The sequence below is a fragment of the Oncorhynchus mykiss genome, chromosome 21 (genome assembly GCF_057628025.1).
Source record: "Oncorhynchus mykiss isolate SJ-2025 chromosome 21, ASM5762802v1, whole genome shotgun sequence".
NCBI lineage: Eukaryota > Metazoa > Chordata > Actinopteri > Salmoniformes > Salmonidae > Oncorhynchus > Oncorhynchus mykiss.
Genome location: NC_143042.1, coordinates 29,138,032 through 29,165,702, shown reverse-complemented (window position 1 = coordinate 29,165,702; position 27,671 = coordinate 29,138,032). Strand labels below are relative to the sequence as shown.

Below are 27,671 nucleotides of genomic sequence, written 5' to 3'. Positions count from 1 at the left end.
GTTGATCATTTTTCTTTGTAGCTAAGGGTTAACTTGTGTTTGATCAGGATGACATTGCATCGTAACTTGTTTCTAAATATGTGTTGTAGATCAGCTTCCTAACATATGTAATTTAGTTCCTTTTGTCCAAGGGTAATTGTGTTTTATCCCAGTTGAAACTCCTTTTTTGTTACTCTGTCCTCATGCATATCGATAAAACAGTTCCATAACCTAATAATTTCACCCCTCTGTCTTATTTCATTGGGCTCCCATCCCATATCTCCTTGAATAGCAAGGCTTATGCACTCCAAGGAAGCATCTTATGGCTCTGTTTTGAATTGAGTTAGTTATTTTGGTTTCTTTACAACCCCAGATTTCAGCAGCATAGTTCAATATAGTACACACATGTGAATTATAGACTTGTGAATATGTACAATAGCCAAGGTCTTTACAGATTTTCAATTTACTACAAATGGACCCCAACGCTCTACCTGCAGAATCAGATATGGACTTTATACACCTCTCAAAGGTCATGTATTCATCAAAAAGGAAACCAATGTATTTATATGAACAAGTGTACTTTACGCATATTGCTCCTTAAGAAAAGTAATGATTACTTCTTATTGTACACTTTTTCCTGGAGTGCATTATATGGGTTTTATCTTGGTTGATCACTATCTCCACTTCGTACACCAGAGATTGACATACATTGCAAATCATGCTCAGTCTCTGCAAGGAGAATAGAATCTGCATACAGTAGTGTCCCGAGTCGTGTCATTTAGTTTAACTCCTAAATGTTCATGTTTGATTTGATGGGCCAAGTTGTTAACAAAAAGGGCAAATAACATTGGGGAGAGCACCTCACCTTGTTTGAGCCCAAACAGAGTGGGAAAACATCCAGTCCTCTGTTCATTTACCTGTACAGAGGCAACTGGGCATCTACACAGGGCTTTAATTGCATCATAGAATCTTCCATCAATTCCCATTTTTGTCTAAAAGCAAGGTTTCTATTAACCAAATCGAAAGCCTTCTGAAAATCAATAAAACAGGCAAAAATTGGTTCTCTCTCTATCATTCGGATTACTTTAGAGACAGTATACTGTATACACAGAGTATACCAAACATTAGGAATAGCTTCCTAATATTGAGTTGCGTTAATTGAGTTAGTGTTTGTATACTCAGTGTACATGTACGTGGTCTATACAGGCTCTGACTTTCCTAAAGCCATTCTATTCATCAGCAAGCTGACCAGACAGTTCTGGTTAGTGAGAGAGCCTTTTATTTAGAATGAAGGAATACAATTTATATACAGTGCTAATTAGAGTAATCCCTCTGTAGTTCAATGGGATTTTAGGGTCATTTTTTGAGGATTTTGGAATAGGCTTGATTGTAGATTTGTACGATACAGATGGAATAATGCCGTTCTCAAAACAAGCCTGGAAGAGTGTTCACAACAATTTAGGTGATTTCATAACTGAATTAGATAAGTCATCAATTCCTGTGGCTATCTTCGGTTTAGACCGCTCAACCTTTCTGACCTTCTCTAGAGTAAGAATGGCGTTCAAATAGTGGTTAGGGGTGTAAGAATCCTTCTTAATTTCCACCTCCAACTCATCCTTACAAGAACATGTTTCTTTCAAGGACTCATCAAAATAAACTCATTGTATGTGTTACCTTTATGGGAAACACAAAATGACTTTCAGTGTTATGCTGATGAAAATGTTTCCAATTGTGATTTTGATGGTTTGTATTACATTATAGATCAGATTACCTGTTTAAAATTGTCATCAGTAATGTAATCCATTGGATTACTCAAAATAATGAATTTTAGATTACTTTCCCTGCATGAATATTAGAATAGGTTAAATTAAAGAAAACATTTAAAAGACAAGTTCATATTTTTTCAACCAAATTATTATTTCTTATGTAAATGACACGTTATAGAAGAGTGCGCATGCGCTGGCTAGCCAGAAAAGTATTGCTCAAGTCGAACACAATGGAATATAACATTGCCAAAAAAGTTTGGAATGACACAATTTTATATGTACAACATCTAAAGACCTGCATCACTATACAGAGAGTGTAAAAATACATATTTTATTCCTACCCTGGAATTGCAGAACAAGTTTCTCAAAACAGTTTCTCATAACAAACTAAAATTGCCAAAAAAGTGTCTGAACTCTTCTATAACATACCATTTACATAAAAAAAATAGAGATTTGGTTTAAAAAAAATAAGAACTTGTCCTTCAAGTCTTTCTTTGAAAACTGCCTTTGTTCAAGTTATCCTGAAAGCAATCATACATGTTTTATACAGTTAAAGAAAGAATCACTACACATCGAATGCACATGCATAACAACTCACAGCTCTATCAATGAGTCCAGGTCGATGAAGGAATCCCTGGGTAACGCTTTTAATTTATTGTTTGCCAAAGACCTGAGGGAAAACAGCATTGTCAGATTCATTCTGCAGATATTCCTGTCAATTAATCATCATGGAAATACAGAGGGCCAAAGGGCAAGATTTTCCAGAAAAAAATATACCCAAAAATGGTAAAATATTTTTTTCACATACAATATTGTATGTTCATACATTTAAAAAAAAAATGTCAGTAGTCTGTGTTTTCACACACTTCAACAGCTCTGTTTTCAAACGCAATGACCAGTGCAGCAGTAATAACAACTATAAGTATCCATCCATTTTTCTACATTTGTTAGAAATGTTTGCAGTTCACATTTTTGTTTCGACATGGAAGTCTATCAGTCTACACATTGCATTTGCACTAGACCATAGTAAATTACATTGCATGTGCGAGCCAAACATTTTAATAAGATTAGCCTACATTTGTTGTTGTTATGCCAAACTTTGTCACCCGAAGAAAGAGTAAACAAACAAACAGTCAAATATTGGCAATATTTATATACAAAACAATTTTACATTCAGGTCAGACACTCAGACTGTATTGGCATAATATCATTGTAGGCTATAGAAAGTAGAGGGTATAATGCATATGATGCTCATCCAAACTTTTCACAGGAGCTGACCAAAAAGAATATCCAATATAAAAAGAAAAGAGGGATGTCCGCTGACTGTTTTGCTGCTCCCAAAGGTAATCTTTTAATAGAGTGATAAACTACAGATTAGGCTATAATATACTACTCTGCCCCACCCACTGACAAAATCATTGACATAAAAAAACTGTATTACCACTAAGACGTGCTGGTTGGTCTTAAAGGCCCAATGCAGACATTGTTTTATTCAATATAAAATCATTTCTGGTTAACAATTAAGTACCTTACTGTGTTTGTTTTCAATTAAAATCGTCAAAACGAAACAAAAATAGCTTCTTAGCTAAAAGCAACTCCTCAAGCAATTTCTGAGTGGGGAGGGGAAAACTAGATGTTATTGGCAGAGAGGTTTGGAACTCTCTTTCTTATTGGTCTATTAACTAATTTACCAGGCAGACTAAAACTCCATCCCACCAAAACAGACTGAAATTTCAGGCGGTCTTTTCAAACAGCTCTTACACTAAAAGGGCATTGTCATAATTTTCTAAATTTCACAGTAATTATTCCAACCTCATGGTGTGGAAATATATATGAAACACATGGAAATAATGTTTTTGACAGCACTAGATCATTAAATGTTACCACTTGAGTTTTCACCTCAGTGCAGGCGAGCTGATGTTAGACCGGTAAATTGCCAACTGGCGATATGGTTAGAAAATAACAGCACCAGTATTAACAAGCCAAAATGGCCAACCTACTTGCATTTGACAATAGCACTGCCTTGTGACAAGCTAAAAGTAGAGCCCTTAGCCTTCAATTGACATTAATACATCACTACTACCAAATGCAAGTGGAAAATAAGTGGGAAACCATTAGGTTGCATTTCGGGTAGAATATCATTGTAACTCTGGTAAGCCCTTGTAGACCTGGTAATTCCCTGGTAAGAAGACAATGTGGGCTAAAATACTACTGCATTATCCCCAAACATACATTTTCTTCACCGGAATTAAAGGAGAAGTTCAGGATTCAACAACTTGAAGTTAGATGGTTCCTCGCCCTTATTAAAGTAGTCTATGGGCCAGGAGATACTATAATACATAGTTCAGTTTTCTTTAAACAACCACTATAAACGTCAGCTAATTTTAGCCACCGCTAGCTAACAATCAATGGAAGTGATTGTAAATGGCCTAATCAATTTTAAAGCTGCATTATGTAGAAATTGCTCTGCCATTAACTGGTTGCTAAAATTCTAAAATGTTCACCTAATTTCAGTTTTTGTGACAAAACAAGCAATGTATTTTGTAGAGAATCATTGTACCAACTATACCGTTGTGAAATACATTTTCAATAACCAACAATATTGTAGAATCTGGTGAACAAAAAGAAACAAAAACAAATCTTAAGGAGGAAATAGAACACATACTGTATAACAGCACACAATAACACACACACTTATCATACTTACCTTCAATTAGAATGACAGATCTATAACTCAAATTTCTATCTGAATTCTGTCAGGTCACGTAATGTCAAACCACAAGTAGTGGATTTTAGTTGATTTGGCCATGATTTTTTGTGGTTGTTGATTGCTCCTATCACTTCCATTGCTTGTTAGCAAGTGGTGGGTAAAGTTAGCTGAAATTCGTAGTCTTGGCCCATAGATTACTTTGAAAGTGAGGAACCATCTAATATCAAGTTGTTAAATCTAACTTCCTCTAATGACAATGATGATTATTTGAACTTACAGGTGAGTCAGGTCCCTGAGTCCTCTGAAGGAATATTTGGAGACCGTCTCTATCTTATTACTCTCAATGAACCTAAAGAACAAAGGTTATACAGCACTTCAAAAGAGAAAATGGATTGTGTGATCACATGGGGCTAATGTATCGTAGAATTAATCCTGACTATAATAAAAGGGATACAGTTACTCAGTAGCTAATTTCTTGAACAACAAAATTAGCTTCAGTATATCATTATTTTAAAGATGAGTGAATGAATGGAAAGGCACTTACAGGTACTCCAGGTGTGGAAGGCCAGAAAATGCATCGTCCCTTATTGTCATCACTGAATTTGAATTAAGAAGTCTATGATAAAAATATATAAACAGTTAGTTACTTTGAACACAAGTGCAAATATAGAAAGACATTGTAGTTTAAAAAGTAAATGTATAATTTTGATTTATTATAATTCATTATATCATAACATTTAATGTCACACGTCATTGACAAACCTTCACATGTAGAATCACTGATATTTTAACATGATATATACTATACAACTAAAAGGTTAAGTTCATTTCTAATAATAGCAATCAAAAATTAAGTCAAAATTGTATCCTCAAATGATGGTCATCTCACTATAGTGATATCATAGTGTTACCCAGCGTGGGGATGTTTAGGTTTGAGGATAAATCTACCTCTGTCCTCCAGTATATCACTGACAATATATTATCTCCATGTTCCCTTTTTGTGACCTTGTAATCTGAGATGAGCTCAAAAGTACAGTTTTGCTATGATAAGCCTTTTTATAAACATGAGGGTCACAATCAATGTCATGCTTGCACTAAAATGTAAATTGCTGATGGACAACTGTACCTTATACTGGAACAAGGCATCTGTCCTTAAAATTGCCTACTGATTACAGACTGGTAGTGTGTCCATATTATGTATACCTCACTTATACTTTGTATACCTCATAATAAGGATATACCCTGCTAACAATAATGAGCCGTTAGTATGTCCCCGGGACGTCATAAAATGGTCACCCGAAATCAGCAGGACATTCTGTCATTGTACCCTAGAGGTTTTGTCTAGCTCCCTGGGATGTCCCCAAGGACATTCTTGGGATGTTATGTTCTGGTCCCCTGGAGGTTTTGTATTTAACACAATTTGACATACATTGTGTATGTTTATTCATACAGTAATTATTATTGAACACATCCTCACCTGGGATTTGAACTCACAACCTCTAGATTCACGACATTCCAATGTTTCTGCTACACCACAATGTCTGTACCAATGACTGATTACAACTGTAGGTAATGTTCCCTCTGAGTGCCACACAGAAGAAATATCAGCCTGCGCAGAGAAGCATGAGATTGAACTTCACTCAACTCTTTAGTTTTCCCATTTAGTTAACACTATCAATGTTTAGCTCTACTGTGTGAATTGTGCTCGAATCAACGCAATATAAAATAAAATAACATTTTATTAGTCACATGCTCCGCATACAACAACCTTACAGTGAAATGCTTACTTACGAGTCCCAAAGCAACAGTGCTGTTTAAAAAAAAAATTGAGATAGGAATAAGAGATAAAAGTAATAAGTAATTAAAGAGCAGAAGTAAAAAATAACAATATATACAAGGGGGTGCCAGGACAGAGTCAATGTGTGGGGGCACCGGTTAGTTGAGGTACTAAGTACATGTACATACAACGGTATATAGGTAGAGTTATGCATAGATGACAACAGAGAGTGGCAGTGGTGTGGAAAGGGGGAGGGGCAATGAAGATAGTCTGGGTAGCCATTTGACTAGATGTTCAGGAGCTGTATGGCTTGGGAGTAGAAGCTGTTTAGAAGCCTCTTGGACCTAGACTTGGTGGTCCAGTACCGCTTGCCATGTGGTAGCAGAGAGAAGTCTATGACTAGGGTGGCTGGAGTCTTTGACAATTTTTAGGGCCTTCCTCTGACACCACCTTGTATAGAGGTCCTGGATGGCAGGAAGCTTGGCCCCAGTGATGTACTGGGCCATTCACACTACCCTCTGTTGTGCCTTGCGGTCAGAGGCCAAGCATTTGCCATACCAGGCAGATGGTGCAGCTGGGGAACCTTTTGAGGATCTGAGGACCCATGCCAAATCTTTTCAGTCTCCTGAGGGGGAATAGGTTTTGTCGTGCCCGCTTCATGACTGTCTTGGTGTGTTTGGACCATGTTAGTTTGTTGGTGATGTGGACACCAAGGATCGTGAAGCTCTCAACCTGCTCCACTGCAGCCCTGTCGATGAGAATGGGGGCATGCTCTGTCCTCTTTTTCCTGTAGTCCACAATCATGTCCTTTGTCTTGATCACGTTGAGGGAGAGGTTGTTGTCCTGGCACCACACGGCCAGGTCTCTGACCTCCTCCCTATAGGCTGTCTTGTTGTTGTCGGTGACACTCTTGTGTCATCGGCAAACTTAATGATGGTGTTGGAGTCGTGCCTGGCCGTGCAGTCATGAGTGAACAGAGAGTACAGGAGGGGGCTGAGCATACACACCTGAGGGGCTCCTGTGTTGAGGATCAGCGTGGCGGATGTGTTGTTACCTGCCCTTACCACCTGGGGGCGGCCCGTCAGGAAGTCCAGGATCCAGTTGCAGAGGGATGTGTTTAGTCCCAGTGTCCATAACTTATTGATGAGCTTTGAGGGCACTATGGTGTTGAACCCTGAGCTGTAGTCAATGAATAGTATTCTCACATAAGTGTTCCTTTTGTCCAGGTGGGAAAGGGCAGTGTGGAGTGCAATAGAGATTGCATCATCTGTGGATCTGTTGAGGCGGTATGCAAATTGGGGTGGGTCTAGGGTTTTTGGGATGATGGTGTTGATGTGAGCCATGACCAGCCTTTCAAAGCACTTCATGGCTACAGATGTGAGTGCTGCAGGTCAGTAGTCATTTAGGTAGGTTACCTTAGTGTTCTTGGGCACAGGCACTATGGTAGTCTGCTTAAAACATGTTGGTATTACAGACTCGGACAGGGAAAGGTTGAACATTTCAGTGAAGACACTTACTACTTGGTTAGCTAGCGCATGCTCGCAGTACACGTCCTGGTAATCTGTTTGAATGTTGACCTGTCTAAAGGTCTTACTCACATCGGCTGCGGAGAGCGTGATCACACAGTCCTCAGGTACAGCTGGTGCTCTCATGCATGTTTCAGTATTATTTGCCTTGAAGCGAGCATAGAAGTAGTTTAGCTCGTCTGGTAGGCTCGTGTTACTGGGTAGGTCTCGGCTGTGCTTCCCTTTGTAGTCTGTAATGGTTTGCAAGCCCTGCCACATCCGTCACGTGTCAGAGCTGGTGTAGTTTGACTCGATCTTAGTCCTGTATTGACGCTTTGCCTGTTTGATGGTTCGTATTCGGCTAAGGTGTATGTAAACTTCCGACTTCAACTGTAAGTTTTCAGACCATTTGCTATGAGACTTGAAATTGAGCTCACATCAATACTTGATGTTTCTACAACTTTATTGGAGTCCACCTGTGGTAAATTCAATTGATTGGACATTATTTGGAAAGGCACACTCCTGTCTATATAAGGTCACACAGTTGACAGTGCATGTCAGAGCAAAAACCAAGCTATGAGGTTGAAGGAATTGTCCGTAGAGCTCTGAGACAGGATTGTGTCAAGGTACATATCTGGGGAAGGGTAACAAAACATTTATGCAGCATTGAAGGTCCCCAAGAACACAGTGGCCTCCATCATTATTAAATGGAAGAAGTTTTGAACCACCAAGACTTCCTAGAACTGGCCGACCCGGCCAAAATGAGCAATCGGTGGAGAAGGGCTTTGGTCCGGGAGAAAACAAAGAACCTGATGGTCACTCTTACAGAGTTCCTCTGTGGAGATGGGGGGAATCTTCCAGAAGGACAACCATCTCTGCAGCACCAAATAGGCCCTTACGGTAGAGTGGCTAGATGGAAGCCACTCCTCAGTAAAGGGCACATTAAAGCCCTTTTAGAGTTTGCCAAAAGGCACCTTTAGGACTCTCAGACCATGAGAAACAAGATTCTCTGGTCTGATGAAACCAAGATTGATCTCTTTGGCCTGAATGCTAAGCGTCAAGTCTGAAGGAAACCAGGCATCATTCATCACCTGGCCAATACCATCCCCATGGTGAAGCATGATGGTGGCAGCATCATGCTGTGGGAATGTTTTTCAACGGCAGGGACTGGGACAATAGTCAGGATCAAGGGAAAGATGAACTGAGCAAAGTACAGAGAAATCCTTAATGAAAACCTGCTCCAGAGCTCTCAGAACGTCAGAATGGGGGCGAAGGTTCACCTTCCAACAAGACAATGATCCTAAGCACACAGCCAAGACAACGCAGGTTTTGGCTTTGGGACAAGTCTCTGAAGGTCCTTGAGTGGCCCAGCCAGAGCCCGGACTTAAACCTGATCGACATCTCTGGAGAGACCTGAAAATAGCTGTGCAGCTAGGGGCCCCATCCCACTTCAAATCAAATCAAATGTTATTTGTCACATACACACGGTTAGCAGATGTTAATGCGAGTGCAGCGAAATGCAGCGAAATACAATTTCACATCAACTACCTTATACACACCAGTGTAAAGGAATGAATAAGAATATGTACATAAAATATATTTGGATGAGCGATGGCATAGGCAAGATGCAGTAGATGGTATAGAGTACAGTATATACATATGAGATTAGCAGTGTAGGGTATGTAAGCATTATATAAAGTGACATAGTTTAAAGTGACTAGTGATACATGTATTGCATCCAATTTTTTATTATTAAAGTGGCTGGAGATAGAGTCAGTATGTTGGCAGCAGCCACTCAATGTAGGTGATGGCTGTTTAACAGTGTGATGGCCTTGAGATAGAAGCTGTTTTTCAGTCTCTTGGTCCCAGCTTTGATGCACCTGTACTGACCTTGCCATCTGGATGCTAACGGGGTGAACAAGCAGTGGCTCGGGTGGTTGTTGTCCTTGATGATCTTTTTGGCCTTCCTGTGATATCGGGTGGTGTAGGTGTCCTGGAGAGCAGGTAGTTTTCCCCCGGTGATGCGTTGTGCAGACCTCACTACCCTCTGGAGAGCCTTACAGTTGTGGGCGGAGCAGTTGCCGTACCAGGTGGTGATACAGCCCGACAGGATGCTCTCGATTGTGCATCTGTAAAAGTTTGTGAGTGATTTTGGCGACAAGCCAAATTTTTTCAGCCTCCTGAGGTTGAAGAGGCGCTGTTGCGCCTTCTTCACCACGCTGTCTGTGTGGGTGGACCATTCCAGTTTGTCCGTGATGTGTACGCGGAGGAAGTTAAAAGTTTCCACTTTATCCACTACTGTCCCGTCGATGTGGATAGGGGGGTGCTCCCTCTGCTGAGCTTGAGAGGATCTGCAGAGAAGAGTGGGAGAAATTCCCCAAATACAGGTGTGCCAAGTGTATCGTCAAACCCAAGAAAACTCAAAGCTGTAATTGCTGCCAAAGGTGCAAAATCCATTATATTTATCATAGTGATTCAGGAGTAACATTAAAACACCAACAACTATACTAAAAAACCAACCTCAAATAAATGAAATTAATGAAAGATTAATGAAAGATTAATGAAAGAATAGTCAGATTAACTGATAATTAAAATAGCAGTGTAGATGGCACTATAGGTAATACATGTGTATTACCTATTCTGAAATTCTACAAACTGTGGCACAGCAGAAAGAAAAAGCATACTCCAAATCCAGAGGTTGTGAATTCAAAGCACAGGTAGGGTATTGGAAAGTCAGTACTAAATGATCATGTCAAACGCAATAACATTGTCATTGTTTAAATAATTTACACTATTTTAGCTGAATAGCATACCACTTACCTTAAAACCCTGACACATTTTTCATTACTTCATTTACACTACATGACCAAAGTATGTGGACAACTGCTTGTCAAACACCTCATACCAAAATCATGGGCGTTAATATGGAGTTGGTCCCCCCTTTGCTGCTGTAACAGCCTCCACTCCTCTGGGAAGGCTTTCCACTAGATGTTGGAACATTGCTGCAGGGACTTGCTTCCATTCAGCCACAAGACCATTAGTGAGGTCAGGCACTGATTTTGGGTGATTAGACCTGGTGTAACAGTATAACTTTAGACCGTCCCCTCGCGAACCAGGGACCCTCTGCACACATCAACAACAGTCACCCTCAAAGCATCGTTACCCATCGCTCCACAAAAGCCGCGGCCCTTGCAGAGCAAGGGTAACCACTACTTCAAGGTCTCAAAGCAAGTGATGTCACCAATTGAAACACTATTTAGCGCACACCACCGCTAACTAGCTAGCCGTTTCACATCCATTACACTGGCTCGCAGTCGGCGTCCCAATTCATCCCAAAGGTGTTCGATAGAGTTTAGTTCAGGGCTCCGTGAAGGCCAGTCAAGTTCTTCCACACTGATCTCGAAAAACCAATTCTGTATGGACCTCGTTTTGTGCACGGGGGCATTGTCATGCTGAAACAGGGAAGGGTCTTCCCAAAACTTTTGCCACAAAGTTGGAAGCACAGAATCATCTAGAATGTCATTGTATGCTGTAGCGTTAAGATTTCCCTTCACTGGAATTAAGGGGCCTAGCCTGAACCATGAAAAACAGCCCCAGACCATTATTCCTCCTCCACCAAACTTTACATTTGACACTATGCATTTGGGCAGGTAGCGTTCTTCTGGCATCCGCCAAACCCAGATTTGTCCGTCAGACTTCCAGATGGTGAAGTGTGATTCATCACTACAAAGAACACATTTCCACTGCTCCAGAGTCCAATGGCGGAAAGCTTTACACCACCCCAGCTGATGCTTGACATTGTGCATGGTGATCTAAGGCTTGTGTGTGTGTGGCTGCACGGCCGAAGCCCCCGACGACCAGTTCTTCCAGGGACAGTTTGGAACTCTGTAGAGTGTGTTGCAAAGGACAGATTTGGCAGTCCCATTATGTGTGCTTGTGTGGCCTGTCACTTTGCGGTTGAGTTGTTGTTGCTCCTAGATGTTTCCACTTCACAATAACAGCACTTACAGTTGACTGGGGCAGCTCTAGCAGGGCAGAAATTTGATGAACTGTTGGAAAGGTTGCATCTTATGACGGTGCCAAGTTGAAAGTCACTGAGCTCTTCAGTATGGGCAATTCGACTGCCAATGTTTGTCTATGGAGATTGCATTGCTGTGTGCTCAATTTTATACACCTGTCAGCAACGGGTGTGGCTGAAATAGCCGAATCCACTAATTTCAAGGTGTGTCCACATACTTCTGTATATATAGTGTATCATGGTTTGGGACACATAGGACAATCAGGGGAGCTTCAGGGGACCATGACACAACGTACCAAGAACGTCTTTAAAAAATTATTCGGGGGTGTCCCTAGGACAAACCGGGAATTAAACAAAATGACACAACTTCCCAAGAAAGATCAAAAAATGTTCTCGGGGACATCCCCGGGACAAACCAGGAACTAGACAAAACCTACAGGGAACAAAGACACGTCCCAAGAAAAGTCCTAGAGAACGTTCCCTTGGAACCATCACGCAATGTCTAAGGACTAGTCAAATTAACATCCTGAGAATATCCTAAAAAGGTCCTGATATGGTCCTCAGTGACATCCTAGGAACTTATAGGGGACTAGACAAAGGTCCCCCAGAGAACATTGCCTTTGGACCATCACACAACGTTCGAAACTCTTAAGAGACCTAATGGGAATGTCACCGAATGTGCTCAGGACATCCCCTGTTTGCTAGGTATGCTCATCATCAAATTCAGTACTGAGCACTCCACTAAGCCTACATTCCCTACATGCTAAAATAGACAAGTAAAATGTTAAGGTAATTAAAAAACACACAAAAACTATATGAATATCAAGTCATATGTAAGGTAGAATATGGTAAGAACAACATTCATGTCTTGGCTTTGGCTAAATAGATATGCGTCGTTCCATAAATAGAGTGCTTTTTGGGTAGTGTAAGTCTGTCAAAAATAACTATTTTATGGTTAAAATAACTATTTTTTTTACCAAATGTTTATATTCTGTCATAAGTACACATGTTCAACTTAATAAAAATCATGTTTTACCATCTCAAGAGATCAAGTTAAGAAAAATGCCAATTAAAGTAACAGGGTTGACAATTTCATCTTAAAATCAGCTATAACTCCCCTTGTGACAGGGGGAATGGAAGCATGTTGTGTGCAATTAAATGCAAACTTAACAAAACATTTGAACTTGTTAAAACATGTGTAGCCCATCTATCTATGAGTAACATCTATTACGCTCAACGTACTCAGTTTTCTACCACAAAACACCATAAAATAGCCAAAAAGAGTATCACCTGCTTTTCCACTATGATTTGACTACTAGATGTTACATGTTTTCTTTTGATAAAAAAAAAAGTATAGTTTTACTATATTAAAACAAGAGTTCAGTTCACGTTACAGGGTTGAGCTTAAAATGAGGGACAAACTTAAATGAATCACTAAAGCAACAAAGATTCTCCTGCCCCCGCAAAACACATACACACACACAACCAGACATTGATTTATTAATTGGAGAAAGCTTGTGTCAGGTACAGAACATTTCCTAGGATTTTATACCTGCAGCAACACTAGCAGGGGCTTAACTATGATGTGAATACATGTAACTACAGTCGCAAACTTATATATAATAATAATATATAATAATATATGCCATTTAGCAGACGCTTTTATCCAAAGTGACTTACTGTCATCAATTTTCAAACATCAATTTTTTTTAAGAACGACACTTTTTATGACCATCTGTTGTTGAGTTCAACTTAATTTCCCAACTGGTTAAACCCCTACCCATTCCCATGGACACACAAACTGGTAGTCATGTCTCGTTTGCATATTAATGTATAGTACAAGTGTCATTGACTCACAGGAGTTGGAGAGATGGCATGTGAGCAAACATGGTCTCCTTGATCTCGGAGAAGGACCCGTTGACAATGCTCCTGAAAGATAGTAAGATTATGGAGTAAGCACAGAGCAAATTAAAAGTAGAAAAGATTATGTTTAGGGGACCGAGTGGCACATTGCAGTCATTGCAGTGCTAGAGGCATCACTACCAAACCGGGTTCGATCCCGGGCTGTATCACAACCGGCCGTGATCAAGGAGTCCCATTGGGCGGCACACAATTGGCCCAGCGTCGTCCGGGTTAAGGGAGGGTTTGGCTGGGGTAGGCCGTCATTGAAAGTAAGAATTTTTTCTTAACTTAAATAAAGGTAAAAATATATATATACTGTATATAAATATATATATAGAAAAAAGGTACAGTTTCAAAGGAGGAGGCAGGCCAGTTGTAGCAGTGCAATGATCAGTGGACAGACTTGTTTTTCTTTTTTTACAGTGCAGGAGAGTAGTGGCAAACTGTACACTATGTACATGCAATTGAAGTCGGAAGTTTACATACACCTTAACCAAATGGATTTAAACTCAGTTTTTCACAATTCTTGACATTTAATCCTAGTAAAAATTCCCTGTTCTATGTCAGATAGGATCACCACTTTATTTTAAGAATGTGAAATTTTAGAACAATAGTAGAGAGAGATTTATTTCAGCTTTTATTTCTTTCACCACATTCCCAGTGGGTCAGAAGTTTACATACACTCAATTACTATTTGATAGCATTGCCCTTAAATTGTTTAACTTGGGTCAAACGTTTTGAGTAGACTTCCACAAGCTTCCCACTATAAATTGGGTGAATCCCCTTCCTCCTGACAGAGCTGGTGTAACTGAGTCAATTTTGTAGGCCTCTTTGCTCACACACGCTTTTTATGTTCTGTCCACACATTTTCTATAGGATTGAGGTCAGTGCTTTGTGATGGCCACTCCAATACCTTGACTTTGTTGTCCTTAAGCCATTTTTTCACAACTTTGGAAGTATGCTTGGTGGTCATTGTCCATTTGGAAAACCCATTTGCGACTAATCTTTAACTTCCTGACTGATGTCTTGAGATGTTGCTTCAATATATCCACGTAATTTTCCTCCCTCATGATCTCATCTATTTTGTGAAGTGCACCAGTCCCTCCTGCAGCAAAGCACCCCCACAACATGATGCTGCCAGGCCCGTTGGTTGGGATGGTGTTCTTCGGCTTGCAAGTCTCCCTCTTTTTTCCTCCAAACATAACGATGGTCATTATGGCCAAACAGTTCTATTTTTGTTTCATCAGACCAGAGGACATTTCTCCAAAAAGTACAATCTTTGTCCCCATGTGCAGTTGCAAACCGTAGTCTGGCTTTTTTATGGCGGTTTTGGGGCAGTGGCTTCTACCTTGCTGAGCGGCCTTTCAGGTTATGTCAATATAGGACTCGTTTTATTGTGGACATAGAAACTTTTGTACCTGTTTCCTCCAGCATCTTCACGAGGTGCTTTGCTGTTGTTCTGGGATTGATTTGCACTTTTCGCACCATAGTATGTTCATCTCTAGGAGTCAGAGCGCATCTCCTTCCTGAGCGGTATGACGGCTGCGTGGTCCCATGGTGTTTATACTTGCATACTATTGTTTGTACAGATGAACGTGGTACCTTCAGGTGTTTGGAAATTGCTCTCAAGGATGAACCAGACTTGTGGAGGTCTACAATTTTTTTTCTGAGGTCTTGGCTTATTTATTTTGATTTGCCCATGATGTCAAGCAAAGAGGCACTGAGTTTGAAGGTAGGCCTTGAAATACAGACACAGGTACACCTCCAATTGACTCAAAATTATGTTATTTAGCCTATCAGAAGCTTCTAAAGCCATGAAGTTAAAGGCACAGTCAACTTAGTGTATGTAAACTTCTGATTGAACCATTTTATGTGGCAAAAGTAGGTTGATTGGTTAAAATTGAGAGCCCTGTTTTTGTAGTGCGGTGATCTAACGGTAATATTGGGATGATTTTACTGTTTTATGTTGTAATAGGACTAGTGCGTGATTGGTCAAATGTGCAAGCCCCGCATAATATGCTGCAAATTGTTGCTAAATCCTGAAGGAACTGACTATTCGTGGGTTTCACAGAATCTGTGAACAGTACAGAAGTGTGCAACTTTAGGCTACTGCATTCTCAGTTGGCGCTAACAACGATTTCACACACATGGCACTTGTGGAGTGAAGATTACGCTGCTTTGTGAGTGTGTTGTTGGGAACAGAAGATTGATTGGCTGTGGGATACAGTATGAGGAAAAATTGTATGGGTGCACTGTTTTTTAGATTTGGTTCTGGGTTGCCGAGATTACGCCTCACTGTCTCAGCCAAGGTTACTTAACACATTACAATGGCATAAATTGCTTATGTCCTATCCAGACCTAGCTTTAACTTGTATTTTAAATCGTTCAATACTTTGAGCGTTTGCATGAGACTGGAGTGCTAGATGGACAGGGACTTTTGGGACTATTCCATTGATTTCCATTGTGGCAGGCAAGAATAATACTATTTACACCCAGGTCTGGTTGCATCCCCTACTGCCATTTAGACCTTGAACTCTGAGGCTGACATTGTGATACTCCTAGCTTATTGTGTGAAATGTCCCATTGTACAATGAATAAATAAAGATCTAATTGAGGGTACAGGTATTTTAAAAACTGTTGAATAAATACAGTACCAGTCAAAAGTTTGGACACACCTACTCATTCAAGGGTTTTTATTTATTTTTTACTATTTTCTACATTGTAGAATAATAGTGAAGACATCAAACTATAAAATGACACATATGGAACCATGTAGTAACCAAAAAATGTGTTAAACAAGTCAAAATATATTGTATATTTTAGATTTTTCAAAGTAGCTACCCTTTGCCTTGATGACACCTTTGCACACTCTTGGCATTAGTGGGACTATCATTTGTTTTTCAACAGGACAATGACCCAACACACCTCCAGGCTGTGTAAGGGCTATTTGACCAAGAAGGAGAGTGATGGAGTGCTGCATCAGATGACCTGGCCTCCACAATCACCCGACCTCAACCCAATTGAGATGGTTTGGGATGAGTTAGACTGTAGAGTGAAGGAAAAGCAGCCATCAAGTTCTCAGCATACATGGGAACTCCTTCAAGACTAGTGAAGACATCAAAACTATGAAATGACACACATGGAATAATGTAGTAACCAAAAAAGTGTTGCACAAATCAAAACATATTTGACAATCTTCAAAGTAGCCACCCTTCGCCTTGATGACAGCTTTGCATACTCTTGGCATTCTCTCAACCAGCCTCACCTGGAATGCTTTTCCAACAGTCTTTAAGGAGTTCCCACATATTCTGAGCACTTATTGGCTGCTTTTCCTTCACTCTGCGGTCCAACTCATCCCAAACCATCTCAGTTGAGTTGAGGTCAGGTGATTGTGGAGGCCAGGTCATCTGATGCAGCACTCCATCACTTTCCTTCTTGGTCAAATAGCCATTACACAGCCTGGAGGTATCAAACACAGATTCAACCACAAAGACCAGTGATGTTTTCCAATGCATTGCAAAAAAAAGGGCACCTATTGTTAGTTAAAAAAGAAACATACATTGAATATCCCTTTGAGCACAGTGAATATATTATTTACACTTTGGATGGTGTATCAGTACACCCAGTCACTACAAAGATACAGGAATACTTCCTAACTCTGATGCCTGAGGAAGGAAACCACTCAGGAATTTCACCATGAGGCCAATGGTGACTTTAAAACAGTTACAGAGTTTAATGGCTATGTTAGGATAAATCTGAGGGTGGATCAACAACACTAAATGACAGAGTGAAAAGAAGGACACCTATACAGAATAAAAAATATTCCAAAACATGCATCCTGTTTGCAATAAGGCACTAAAGTAAAACTGCAAAAAATGTGTTAAAGAAATAAACTTTATGTCCTGAATAGAAAGCGTTATGTTTGGGGCAAATCTAACGCAACGCATCACCGAGTACCACTCTTCATGTTTTTTTGTGTTAATTCTTACATTATTTGCCCAGGAAATTTTTTGTGTTATTACATACAGCCGGAATTAACTTTTTTATATCAGAGCAGCGGTAACTCACCAGCATTACAACCAGGAATACGACTTTCCCACATTGGATCCTTTGTTCGTACAGCCCAGGGCAATTGAACTGATTCCAGAGGCTGATCCAAAACACAGCCGGCAGAGAAGAGGTTTTCGGAGTGGGCGAGAATTTCCTTCCAGAGAGACATCAGGGATTGTAACATACTCTGTTTCACAGAAACATGGTTCTCTCGGGATATACTGCCTTTGTCCATACAGCCAGCTGGGTTCTCAGTATATCTCGCAGACAGGAATAAAGAACTCTCCGGGAAGAAGAAAGGCGAGGGTGCATGATTAACCATTGTGATAACACACAGAAACTTAAGTCCTTCTGTTCACCCAACTTAGAATACCTCAATCAAATTCTGACTGTATTACCTCCCAAAATAATTATCTTTGGTTATAGTCACAGCCATGTATATTCCCCCTCAAGCCAATACCACAACGGCCCTTAAAGAACTTCACTGGACTTTACGCAATCTGGAAACCACATATGCTGAGGCCGCATTTATTGTAGCTGGGGTTTTTAATAAAGCAAATTTGAGGAAAAAGCTACCGAAGTTCTATCAACACATTGACTGTAGCACTCGACCACTGCTACTCCAACTTCTGGGATGCCTACAAGGCCCTTCCCCCCCCATCCCTTCTACAAATCTGATCACGACTCCATTTTGCTCCTCCCATTCTATAGGCAGAAACTCAAACAGGAAGCACCTGTGCTAAGTACTATTCAAAGCTGGTCTGACCAATCAGAATCCACCCGTCAAGATTGTTTTGATCAAGCGGACTGGGACATGTTCCAGGTAGCCTCTGAGAATAACATTGACAAATACACGGATACTGTGACTGAGTTTATCAGGAAGTTAATAGGAGATGTTGTACCCAGTGTGACTATTAAGCAACCCCAACCAGAAACAGTGGATAGATGTCAGCATTCGCACAAAACTGAAAGCGTGAACCACTGTATTTAACCATGGCAAGTTGACTGGGAATATGACTGAATACAAACAGTGTAGTTATTCCGTCCACAAGGCAATCAAACAGGCAAAACGTCAGTATAGAGACAAAGTGGAGTTGCAGTTCAACGGTTTGAGACACAACACGTACAGTGCCTTGCGAAAGTATTCGGCCCCCTTGAACTTTGCGACCTTTTGCCACATTTCAGGCTTCAAACATATAAAACTGTATTTTTTTGTGAAGAATCAACAACAAGTGGGACACAATCGTGAAGTGGAATGACATGTATTGGATATTTCAAACCTTTTTAACAAATCAAAAACTGAAAAATTGGGCGTGCAAAATTATTCAGCCCCTTTACTTTCAGTGCAGCAAACTCTCTCCAGAAGTTCAGTGAGAATCTCTGAATGATCCAATGTTGACCTAAATGATTAATGATGATAAATACAATCCACCTGTGTGTAATCAAGTCTCCGTATAAATGCACCTGCACTGTGATAGTCTCAGAGGTCCGTTAAAAGCGCAGAGAGCATCATGAAGAACAAGGAACACACCAGGCAGGTCCGAGATACTGTTGTGAAGAAGTTTAAAGCCGGATTTGGATACAAAAAGATTTCCCAAGCTTTAAACATCCCAAGGAGCACTGTGCAAGCGATAATATTGAAATGGAAGGAGTATCAGACCACTGCAAATCTACCAAGACCTGGCCATCCCTCTAAACTTTCAGCTCATACAAGGAGAAGACTGATCAGAGATGCAGCCAAGAGGCCCATGATCACTCTGGATGAACTGCAGAGATCTACAGCTGAGGTGGGAGACTCTGTCCATAGGACAACAATCAGTCGTATATTGCACAAATCTGGCCTTTATGGAAGAGTGGCAAGAAGAAAGCCATTTCTTAAAGATATCCGTAAAAAGTGTCGTTTAAAGTTTGCCAGAAGCCACCTGGGAGACACACCAAACATGTGGAAGAAGGTGCTCTGGTCAGATGAAACCAAAATTGAACTTTTTGGCAACAATACAAAACATTATGTTTGGCGTAAAAGCAACACAGCTCATCACCCTGAACACACCATCCCCACTGTCAAACATGGTGGTGGCAGCATCATGGTTTGGGCCTGCTTTTCTTCAGCAGGGACAGGGAAGATGGTTAAAATTGATGGGAAGATGGATGGAGCCAAATACAGGACCATTCTGGAAGAAAACCTGATGGAGTCTGCAAAAGACCTGAGACTGGGACGGAGATTTGTCTTCCAACAAGACAATGATCCAAAACATAAAGCAAAATCTACAATGGAATGGTTCAAAAATAAACATATCCAGGTGTTAGAATGGCCAAGTCAAAGTCCAGACCTGAATCCAATCGAGAATCTGTGGAAAGAACTGAAAACTGCTGTTCACAAATGCTCTCCATCCAACCTCACTGAGCTCGAGCTGTTTTGCAAGGAGGAATGGGAAAAAATTTCAGTCTCTCGATGTGCAAAACTGATAGAGACATACCCCAAGCGACTTACAGCTGTAATCGCAGCAAAAGGTGGCGCTACAAAGTATTAACTTAAGGGGCTGAATAATTTTGCACGCCCAATTTTTCAGTTTTTCATTTGTTAAAAAAGTTTGAAATATCCAATAAATGTCGTTCCACTTCATGATTGTGTTCCACTTGTTGTTGATTCTTCACAAAAAAATACAGTTTTATATCTTTATGTTTGAAGCCTGAAATGTGGCAAAAGGTCGCAAAGTTCAAGGGGGCCGAATACTTTCGCAAGGCACTGTATGTGGCAGGGTCTACAGACAATCACAGACTACAAATGGGTAACCAGCCCTGTCACAGACACCGACGTCTTGCTCCCGGACAAGCTAAACACCTTCTTCGCCCGCTTTGAGGATAAGACATTGCCACCGATGCGGCCCGCTACCAAGGACTTTGGGCTCTCCTTCTCCGTGGCTGAGGTGAGAAAGACATTTAAGCGTGTTAACACTCGCATGGCTGCCGGCCCAGACGGCGTCCCTAGCCGCGTCCTCAGAGCATGTGCAGACCAGCTGGCTGGAGTGTTTACGGACATATTCAATCTCACCCTATCCCAGTCTGCTGTGCCCACTTGCTTCACAACAATACAGACAAGACACACAACCTAAAAGTAAAGAATGGAATTAAGGAATATATAAATATTAGGATGAGCATTGTCAGAGTGGCATAGACGAAAATACAGTAGAATAGAATACAGTATATACATTGGGGCAAAAAAGTATTTAGTCAGCCACCAACTGTGCAAGTTCTCCCACTTAAAAAGATGAGAGAGGCCTATAATTTTCATCATAGGTACACTTCAACTATGACAGACAACATGAGAAAAAAAATCCAGAAAATCACATTGTAGGATTTTTTATGAATTTATTTGCAAATTATGGTGGAAAATAAGTATTTGGTCAATAACAAAAGTTTATCTCAATACTTTGTTATATACCCTTTGTTGGCAATGACAGAGGTCAAACGTTTTCTGTAAGTCTTCACAAGGTTTTCACACACTGTTGCTGGTATTTTGGCCCATTCCTCCATGCAGATCTCCTCTAGAGCAGTGATGTTTTGGGGCTGTTGCCGGGCAACGCAGACTTTCAACTCCCTCCAAAGATTTTCTATGGGGTTGAGATCTGGAGACTGGCTAGGCCACTACAGGACCTTGAAATGCTTCTTACGAAGCCACTCCTTCGTTGCCCGGGCATGTGTTTGGGATCATCGTCATGCTGAAAGACCCAGCCACGTTTCATCTTCAATACCCTTGCTGATGGAAGGAGGTTTTCACTCAAAATCTCACGATACATGGCCCCATTCATTCTTTCCTTTACACGGATCAGTCGTCCTCGTCCCTTTGCAGAAAAACAGCCCCAAAGCATGATGTTTCCACCCCCATGCTTCACAGGAGGTATGGTGTTCTTTGGATGCAACTCAGCGTTCTTTGTCCTCCAAACAAGACGAGTTGAGTTTTTACCAAAAATTTATATTTTGGTTTCATCTGACCATATGACATTCTCCCAATCTTCTTCTGGATCATCCAAATTCTCTAGCGAACTTCAGACGGGCCTGGACATGTACTGGCTTAAGCAGGGGGACACGTCTAGCACTGCAGGATTTGAGTCCCTGGCGACGTAGTGTGTTACTGATGGTAGGCTTTGTTACTTTGGTCCCAGCTCTCTGCAGGTCATTCACTAGGTCCCCCTGTATGGTTCTGGGATTTTTGCTCACCGTTCTTGTGATCATTTTGACCCCATGGGGTGAGATCTTGCGTGGAGCCCCAGATCAAGGGAGATTATCAGTGGTCTTGTATGGCTTCCATTTCCTAATAATTGCTCCCATAGTTGATTTCTTCAAACCAAGCTGCTTACCTATTGCAGATTCAGTCTTCCCAGCCTGGTGCAGGTCTACAATGTTGTTTCTGGTGTCCTTTGACAGCTCTTTGGTCTTGGCCATAGTGGAGTTTGGAGTGTGACTGTTTGAGGTTGTGGACAGGTGTCTTTTATACTGATAACAAGTTCAAACAGGTGCCATTAATACAGGTAACGAGTGGAGGACAGAGAAGCCTCTTAAAGAAGAAGTTACAGGTCTGTGAGAGCCATAAATCTTGCTTGTTTGTAGGTGACCAAATACTTATTTTCCACCATAATTTGCAAATAAATTCATTAAAAATGCTACAATGTGATTTTCTGGATTTTTTTCCCTCATTTTGCCTGTCATAGTTGAAGTGTACCTATGATGAAAATTACAGGCCTCTCTCATCTTTTTAAATGGGAGAACTTTCACAATTGGTGGCTGACTAAATACTTTTTTGCCCCACTGTACATATGAGATGAGTAAAGCAGAAATATGTAACCATTATTAAAGTGGCCAGTGATTTCAAGTCTATGTATATGGGGCAGCAGCCTCTAAGGTTCAGGGTTAAGTAACTGGGTGGAAGCCGCCTAGTGGTGGCTATTTAACAGTGGCCTTGAGATAGAAGCTGTTTTTCAGTCTCTCTGTCCCAGCTTTGATGCACCTGTACTGACCTCACCTTCTGGATGATAGCAGGGTGAACAGGCAGTGGCTTGGGTGGTTGTTGACCTTGATTATCTTTTTTGCCTTCCTGTGACATCGGGTGCTGTAGGTGTCCTGGCGGGTGGGTAGTTTGCCCCCGGTGATGTGTTGGGAAGACCACACCACCCTCTGGTGATACAGCCCGACAGAATGCTCTCAATTGTGCATCTGTAAAAGTTTGTGAGGGTTTTAGGTGCCAAGACAAATTTCTTCTGCCTCCTGAGGTTGAAGAGGCGCTGTTGCGCCTTCACCGCTCTGTCTGTGTGGGTGGATCATTTCAGATCGTCAGTGATGTGTACGCCGTGTGGATAGGAGCATGTTCCCTCTGCTGTTTCCTGAAATCCACAATAATCTCCTTTTGTTTTGTTGATGTTGAGTAAGAGGTTATTTTCCTGACACCACACTCCGAGTGCAATCACCTCCTCTCTGTAGGCTGTCTCGTCATTGTTGGTAATCAGGCCTACTACTGTTGTATCGTCTGCAAACTTGATGATTGAGTTGGAGGTGTAATTGGCCATGCAGTCATGGGTGAACAGGGAGTACAGGAGGGGGCTGAGCATGCACCATTGTGGGGCCCCAGTGTTGAGGATCGCAAAGTGGAGATGTATCCTACCTTCACCACCTGGAGGTAGCCCGTCAGGAAGTCCAGAACCCAATTGCACAGGGTGGGGTTGAGACCCAGGGCCTCAAGCTTAATGATGAGCTTGGAGGGTACTATGATCTTGAATGCCGCACTGTAGTCAACGAACAGCATTCTTACATAGTTATTCCTCTGGTCCAGATGGGATAGGGCAGTGTGCAGTGTGATGGTGATCGCATCATCTGTGGACATATTGGGGCAGTATGCAAATTGAAGTGGGTGTAGGGTGGCAGGTACAGGAACAATGGTGGACATCAGACTTTTAAATAGCCATCACTAGGCGGCTTCCACCCAGTTTCGTAACCCTGAACCTTAGAGGCCACTGCCCCATATTCATAGACTTGAAATCACTGACCACTTTAATAATGGAACACTAGTCACTTTAATAATGGTTACATATTTTTGCTTTACTCATCTTATATACTGTATTCTATTCTACTGTATTTTAGTCTATGCCACTCTGACAATGCTCATCCTAATATTTATATATTCCTTAATTCCATTCTATTAGGTTGTGTGCCTTGTCTGTATTGTTGTGAATTTTAAGATATTACTGCACTGTTGTATCTAGAAACACAAGCATTTCGCTACACCCGCAATAACATCTGCTACACATGTGTATGTGACAAATAAATCAAATTTGATTTGAGCTGTAATCATTGCCAAAGGTAATTCTAAGATGTATTGAGTCTGGGGTGTGAATACATATGTAATTTAGATATTTCTATATTTCACTTTCAATAAATGTGCTAACATTTATAAAAACATGTTTTCACTTTGTCCACAAAATGTGGAACAAGTCAAGGTGTGTGACTACTTTCTGAAGGCACTGTTTATTTAAATCCATCAGTTTCCTTTTTTGTATTGACAAAAAAAAAATGGAGCCCTAAAATGAATATTCTTGCCTGCCTCTCTTTTTTGATTATTGACCTGTAGAACATTCCCCATTACTTAACTAGGCAAGTCAGTTAATTAAGAGCAAATTCTTATTTACAATGAAGGCCTACTCCTGACGACAGTGACCCAATTGTGCACTGCCCTATGTGATTCCCAATCACGGCCGATTGTGATACAGCCTAGAATCGAACCAGGGTCTGTAGTGACCCCTCTAGCACTGATATGAAATGCCTTAGACCGCTGCGCCACTCGGGAACCCTCGGGAGTGGTTACTGATACAGAGTTTTCCCGCAAAATACGGATATTGCTGTGCATGTGCAGGATATTTTTTGTGCTCACTCCGGTGATTACTTAGCTGCTGTGCTGAGTGTCCTGGCGCCACTCACCCTCCTTGATCGTCTTTGTCTGGTCACTGGGGTAGTTTACACATTTCATGTTGTACACAACAAACTATTGTATTCCATTCCTCAGTAGGCATAAACGCGATTTCATGTTGTTTTTTCCAGGAGGGGATTAGGCTACATGCAGCTATTTAAATGTTTTACACAAAATACAATATCGACATGTTGGTCCAAAATGTGTTGTTAGTATTGCAAGAATACTGTACATACGACACAAACAGGCCGTCTAGCGGTTCCATGGTCTTCTTAGCTGCTGACATGCATTCAGCTCTGTATTATCGACACGATGTCAGTATATATGGCATACCTATGGCACCGGGCGATGCAAAACGAACTCGCCCAATGTCCGATTATTTTTTTACCGGTCCTTATACACTTTTTTCAGGAACCATGATATGGCAGCAACTATAAAGATTAGTCTACATAATCATACAAAATGTGTCCAAAGTGTAAGGACTGCGTCCTGCTTGTGCATCTGCAATATCCGTTACAACAGACAGAGAAGGTTGATAATAAATATGTTTTGGAATGTTCGTTCAAATCGCTGCAGGGTTTTTATTTCAGATATTCAGAAAAATATGAGGCAAAAACAAAGGCAACATCATGGCTCAGAAGAGCGAAACGTGAAGGGAGGGGAGTATGAGCAGCAGCTAAATTAGAAAAAACGTAAAATAACACATGCGCAGAACGTGATTCGGATCCTCAGATTTAAAAAAGAGCTTTCCGGACGCAAAAACACTATAACCGTAGCCATGGCCTAATTTTGATCCGTATGAAGAGGTATTTTGATTGGTATAGTTAATGACATTCATTATTGTTGTATTTCCCCACAAACCTCAGATTAGTAAATGGGGGCTAGTTGTAACAGGGTTAGTTTTAAACGCAGGTTACCAAGAATTATATCATATATTATGGTATTTAGACATATTTACATAATTGTATCAAATGTCACGTCTTTACATCAACTAGAAATAGGATAATATATATATATATATTGAGTTTAATTTATACATTTGAATGCTAATAAATTCTGGCTACACCGTTTCTGGTCAATATGGCATTCTTAAACTGTAAAAAACATTTGTCCATTTAGTGTATTTTTTATCTTAATATCAGTTTCAAATCATAACATTTATCTATAACCCCTCATTTCTACAATTGAAGACAGTGTTACATATAACCCAGTCTGTGGGGTTAAATGTAACATTTCACCTCCACCACCTTCGGTTTAAATTGTACATGACTGGTATGTCCTAGAAACGTAGTGACAGTGGGCAATGGTAGCTGAGACATGTAGCCTATGTTTGTGTAAAAATATTATTAATCTCACTCAGTTTTTTCAGAAATAAACCAAAGTGTTAGCCCCGGTCTCCCCTATGTCATTGCATGTATATAATATATATGGATATATATATAAATATATAAAAATGTATAACAAGCTTGTGCCAGTGTCACCACAAACATCTCTTAGCCTATACAATATGAGATATGTAGGCCTACTATAACTCGTTCGTTCATATGTCATAATTTGCATTAGCGGCAAAGACAATTTTTAGTAGCCTAGACTAAATCAGGTATGACTGAAGTTACTTACAGTGAATTAATGTCGTTCGGGATGATCCTTGGGACATAGGAAGATCCAAAACAAATGATGGACTCCTTGGAACAGCTGCATGCTGAAGGACATCTGGAAATCCTTTTTAAAGAAATCGGCGTAGCTATGTACAAGCACACAACTGAAAATAATACGCAGTTTTTAACTATTGACAGCATATTTTTTTGTCGGATTTGCATGTGTGAGATAGCAAAAAACGCCGGGCAGATTGCAAAGCTTCCTTCCACCCTGCGACATGAAATGCTGCACTGAACCCCTTACATCAGCAATTCAGCTGCAGCTCCCTTCGCGCAATTTAATTATTTATTATACCCAGTACTCTGTTGATAGTTTGGTTAAAGAGCGGTTATCTCCACAGCAGACTTTCGAGTGTAGCCGCATAGGTTTAGGGTGCGCTTGTTTATAAACTTCAATGAATACCGGTATGATTTTTGTAGGCTATTTGCAATTATGTGAAAATACTTATTTTCTCGACATTGAATTACAATTTAAAAGAGAAAATGGAGCCAACTGAAGATTGCTGTGTGGAATATGTATTATTGCTCCCATCTGTCACATGCACTTATGTTTGCTTTTTCAAAAGCTGACCAAGAGAAAAAAAATAATGGAACACTTCAACATTCTCAGTAAAGGTTACAGAAACGTTTTTGTCTTGCTATGACTGTGATATGTGGTTGTTTAAATACCTTAATTGAATGCACTGACTGTAGATCTCTAAATGATCAAAATGTAAATGTATAAATTGCCTGGTTCTAATGAGCCCCGTTCCAAACATGATCACGTTTGGTTGGTCTGGACCGGACCAAATCTGAACGATCATACACATCTACATTTCACAAGTTGGACAGTACAGCACAGTACAGTGATTAGAGTGCAGTGCAGCACAGCAGTGTTTAGTTCAATAGAGTGGAGTACAGTAGACTACAGTTAAGTACAGTATAGTATAGCAGAGTACATTATACTTCACTCTACTGGAACTCTCAGGTGTGCTGCGAAATATTACCTAATCTTGATAATTTTTTGGAACACACTTATAAACGTGACCTGTGGAATGCACATGGAATTTTGATTTGGGAGCACCAGTGCCACTCAGATAATACATTGTATTGCACACTTGGTTTCATCTGTATTGTTGTTTCAAGTTCTGTGCGCTCAGGCTGTTGTTACATTTGTATCATTTGAGGGGCATGCATCAAAAAAGTAATTCGTATCATTTTACTTTGCCTGGAGGCCCATTAGCACAGGCAAGTCTGATTAGGCGTAGCTGTACCACAACCTCTGCAATAGAAACAAACAGAGCATGGCTCTGTCCATGCACAGCAAATATGCAGGTGTTAAAATCTTGGTGTTGAGGTAAAAAGTGTTGTA

The 27,671-nt window shown here is 40.6% G+C and overlaps 1 protein-coding gene across 1 annotated transcript in view; it reads right to left on the bottom strand.

Annotated features, from left to right (window-relative positions):
- Positions 1-26,477, bottom strand: part of lgi2a (leucine-rich repeat LGI family, member 2a) — a 36,827-nt gene extending 10,350 nt beyond the window's left edge. The window contains exons 1-5 of the mRNA XM_021577630.3: positions 26,283-26,477; positions 13,613-13,684; positions 5,000-5,071; positions 4,733-4,804; positions 2,344-2,415 (exon numbers count right to left, since the gene is read on the bottom strand). Of these exons, the coding sequence (XP_021433305.2) occupies positions 2,344-2,415; positions 4,733-4,804; positions 5,000-5,071; positions 13,613-13,684; positions 26,283-26,461 (467 nt within the window). The 5' untranslated portion in view covers positions 26,462-26,477. The remainder of the gene's footprint in view (positions 1-2,343; positions 2,416-4,732; positions 4,805-4,999; positions 5,072-13,612; positions 13,685-26,282) is intronic.
- Between the last annotated feature and the right edge of the window lie 1,194 nt (positions 26,478-27,671).